This window comes from Trichinella spiralis (assembly GCF_000181795.1).
Source record: "Trichinella spiralis strain ISS 195 chromosome Unknown Scfld294, whole genome shotgun sequence".
Taxonomy (NCBI): Eukaryota; Metazoa; Nematoda; class Enoplea; order Trichinellida; family Trichinellidae; genus Trichinella; species Trichinella spiralis.
Genome location: NW_003527233.1, coordinates 1 through 788, shown reverse-complemented (window position 1 = coordinate 788; position 788 = coordinate 1). Strand labels below are relative to the sequence as shown.

General features: G+C 41.9%; 1 protein-coding gene across 1 annotated transcript; it reads left to right on the top strand.

The window, feature by feature from the left end:
• Window positions 1–271: 271 nt before the first annotated feature.
• Tsp_14392 (hypothetical protein) lies at window positions 272–445 on the top strand (the record flags this gene model as incomplete). Its single annotated transcript, XM_003370938.1, has 2 exons — window positions 272–344; window positions 382–445. Coding segments are annotated over 2 exons (137 nt in total), but the record flags the coding sequence as incomplete, so codon positions are not given.
• Window positions 446–788: the final 343 nt, after the last annotated feature.

Genomic DNA, 788 nt, shown 5'->3' with positions numbered 1-788 from the left:
TCACATCGAGAAGACTAGAAATAGAGGAGGAAGAAAGAAGAGACATCTGCTCGCCAGCTAAGGAAAAGATTTTGATATGGTGAGGAATTGGTAGAAGAAAAGAAGGAAAAGGAAGATATGGACAGGAAGGTAAGTATGAATCTGACAGTACCAATCCACTGCAAGAAGAAACAAAATGGGAATGCACAAAGTGTGAATTACCACCCTGTCACCAAAAGTAAGTAATATTTACGCTAATTATTTAAGCTATTTAATTATTTCTGTTTTTCAGGCATAACATCTTGGAGGTCCCTGAAGAAACTGACTGCAATGGAATAACATCTGTAAACATCGTTCCTGTCGCGGTAAGTTCTAAGTACTTTTGTGAACGTCACGTTTCAGATCAGTCTCAAGATCGAGAAGAGTAGGAAGGAAGAACTTCAAGAAAGAGACATCTGCTCACCAGGTAAGGAAAAATTTGACAGGGTAAGGAAGATTTGGAAGAGAAGGTAAGTAACTGGAATTCTGGAAGTGCCCACATCATAGGCCAAGCCTTTGGAAGAGGAGGAGAGGAGTATTGGTTGTGAGGAGAGGAGTACAGGTTGGGAGAAGACAGAAGAGGCAGGATAGCTATGCGGAAAGTAGCATCAGAGGGATACACTTTACTTAAACAATGCCTCAAGCTATATTTCAAGATTTGGATTTGCCCCCAGGCTAAGCCCTAGGCTATGCTTCAGGCCAAAATATTTGGCCTCCGGGTACGCTTCCGGGTTACGCCCTCCGGCAAATTATTTCGAAATTTTGTGAAA